At 46.0% G+C, this 2,500-nt stretch overlaps 1 protein-coding gene across 3 annotated transcripts in view; it reads left to right on the forward strand.

Moving 5' to 3' along the window:
* The window catches only part of LOC119573345 (polypeptide N-acetylgalactosaminyltransferase 2-like), a 100,485-nt gene that overhangs the window by 92,193 nt on the left and 5,792 nt on the right, over window positions 1-2,500 (forward strand). For all 3 annotated transcript variants that reach the window (XM_037920563.1, XM_037920570.1, XM_037920574.1), the window contains 5 exons: window positions 242-307; window positions 421-542; window positions 1,367-1,542; window positions 1,767-1,870; window positions 2,139-2,358. In XM_037920563.1, coding sequence (XP_037776491.1) covers window positions 242-307; window positions 421-542; window positions 1,367-1,542; window positions 1,767-1,870; window positions 2,139-2,358 — 688 coding nt within the window. The remainder of the gene's footprint in view (window positions 1-241; window positions 308-420; window positions 543-1,366; window positions 1,543-1,766; window positions 1,871-2,138; window positions 2,359-2,500) is intronic.

The following is a 2,500-nucleotide window of genomic DNA, read 5'->3' on the forward strand; positions in this document are numbered from 1 at the left end:
GCGAAAAACAACACGAAAGATCCCAATACATTATTAACCACGAAAAAAGGTATATCTAGCTAAATGACTGACATTCGGTTAAATTACATACAACGTTACTTAGGGGGGGGGGGGATCAGTTCCCCGACATGTTTTTTTCTTCTTCGATTTCGTGTTTTTTTTACATCAGTCATCATCAGTCTTATAATCACTCATAGTCTACAATTTGTTATTAATGTTTTTTACGTCCTTTTCTTTGCAGCTTCTGATGGTGCCGAGCTCTCGAAGATCCAAAAAGTGATTGTCATTAGGAATGAGAAGAGAGAAGGTAAGCTCTTTACTTCATGGTTAAATTTAACTTGATGAACATTATGGTAATCCTTTTAATGCCCTGTTCTCTGTTCTGCATTAATTTCATGTTCTTCCTCTCTTGTTCGCCAGGTTTAATGAGGTCACGTGTTCGAGGAGCTGACGCGGCCACAGCTCCTATCCTGACGTTCCTGGATTCTCACTGTGAATGTAATCAGCATTGGCTGGAACCCATGCTGGAGAGGGTGACGGAGGTACGTAGTGTCTTTGGAGGAGGTGTGTATGTGTGGGTGTATTGGAGAGGGAGACAGAGAAAGAGAGAGAGGGGGAGAGGGAGAGGGAGAGGGAGGGAGGGAGATGAAAAGGTAGAGATAGAGGGAGAGGAAGATGAAGAGGTAGAGGAAGAGGAAGAGGGAGAGAGAGAGAGGAAGGGGAAGAGGGAGAGAGAGAGGAAGAGGGAGAGAGAGAGGAGGATGAGGAAGAGGTAGAGATGGGGAGCGGAGGAGGGAGGGAGGAGGGAGAGAGAGGGAGAGGGAGAGGGAGAGGGAGAGGGAGAGGGAAGGGGGAGGGAGAGGAGAGAGAGGAGATGAGAGAGAGGGAGAGAGAGGGAGGAGAGAGAGAGAGGAGAGGAGGAGGAGAGGGAGAGAGGAGAGAGAGAGGAGAGGGGAGAGGGGAGGGGAGGAGGAGAGAGAGGAGAGAGAGGAAGAGGGAGAGAGGGGGAGAGAGAGAGAGAGAGAGAGAGAGAGAGGGGAGGGGAAGAGAGAGGGAGGAGAGAGAGAGAGGGAGAGGGAGAGGGAGAGGGAGAGAGGGAGAGAGAGAGAGAGAGAGAGAGAGCGAAAGAGAGAGGCAGGGAGAAAAAGAAAGAGAGTATCTGTATCTGTACGCGTCTGCATTTCTTCATTTACACATTCCGCTCCAGAGGGCATGCAGATTACCACAGGAACCGCTCTCATTGCATCATCACACGACCGCCCCCCCCCCTTCCCCCAAAGCATTGCGTGACGCCACTACTCTCCATATGCAAATTTCCAAAGGATGAAGCTCTTCTCCACTAATCATGGCTCTGATTGGCCAACAGGACCGGAAGCGCGTGGTGTGTCCCATCATTGACGTCATCAGCATGGACACCTTCCAGTACATAGGAGCTTCAGCCGACCTGCGAGGTGGATTTGACTGGAATCTGGTCTTTAAGTGGGAGTACCTGTCCAGCGATGAGAAGAAGAAGAGACAAAAAGACCCGACTCAGGTTATAAAGTAAGTTGGGAAGGAAGGAGAACAGAGAGGGCCTTCTGATTACGTAATTTGTGGTTGTGAATATGTATGTCTGTATTTGCGCTTTGCAGATTGCAGTTCTAAACTTCGTCTTTTTTTATGTAAGTTATATAACTTGGAAGTCATGTGTATTTAAAACTCAGAGATTTATTTGTGTTTTTTATGCTAGGTGTTTCTCATGTGTTTTTTTATTGATTTATTTACAGGACTCCCATGATTGCTGGTGGTCTTTTTATGATTGATAAATCATACTTCGATGAACTTGGCAAATATGACATGGCGATGGACATATGGGGAGGAGAAAATTTAGGTATAAAATCTTTTCGTTGTAACTGATGCTACTCATATATATATATATATATATATATATATATATATATATATATATATATATATATATATATATATATATTTTATGTATGTATGTGTGTGTGTGTGTGTGTATAAATGTATGTATGTATGTATATGTGTATAAACACGGATGTGTATACATTGTTCATTCTGTATATACACTAACCATATATAGAGATCCTTTATACACGTAAACTCCATTCACCAAGCCTCTTGGCCTTCGGCAGAGCTGTCCTTCCGCGTGTGGCAGTGCGGAGGCAGCCTGGAGATCGTCCCCTGCTCTCGCGTCGGCCACGTGTTCCGGAAGCAGCACCCTTACACGTTCCCCGGCGGCTCCGGCACCGTGTTCGCGAGGAACACCCGGCGGGCGGCAGAGGTGTGGATGGACGACTACAAGAAGTACTACTACTCTGCTGTCCCTCTCGCTAAGAGTGTCAACTTTGGGAAGTGAGTTCGGGGGGAGATTTGTTTGGCTCCCGTGTCGGCGGCTGTTTTATGATTTGTTCAACTTACATATAAATATATATACCTGCATACCTACCCACACAGGGCTGCTTGCATGCGTACATGCATACATACATACATATAT

The sequence above is a fragment of the Penaeus monodon genome, chromosome 1, assembly GCF_015228065.2.
Source record: "Penaeus monodon isolate SGIC_2016 chromosome 1, NSTDA_Pmon_1, whole genome shotgun sequence".
NCBI lineage: Eukaryota > Metazoa > Arthropoda > Malacostraca > Decapoda > Penaeidae > Penaeus > Penaeus monodon.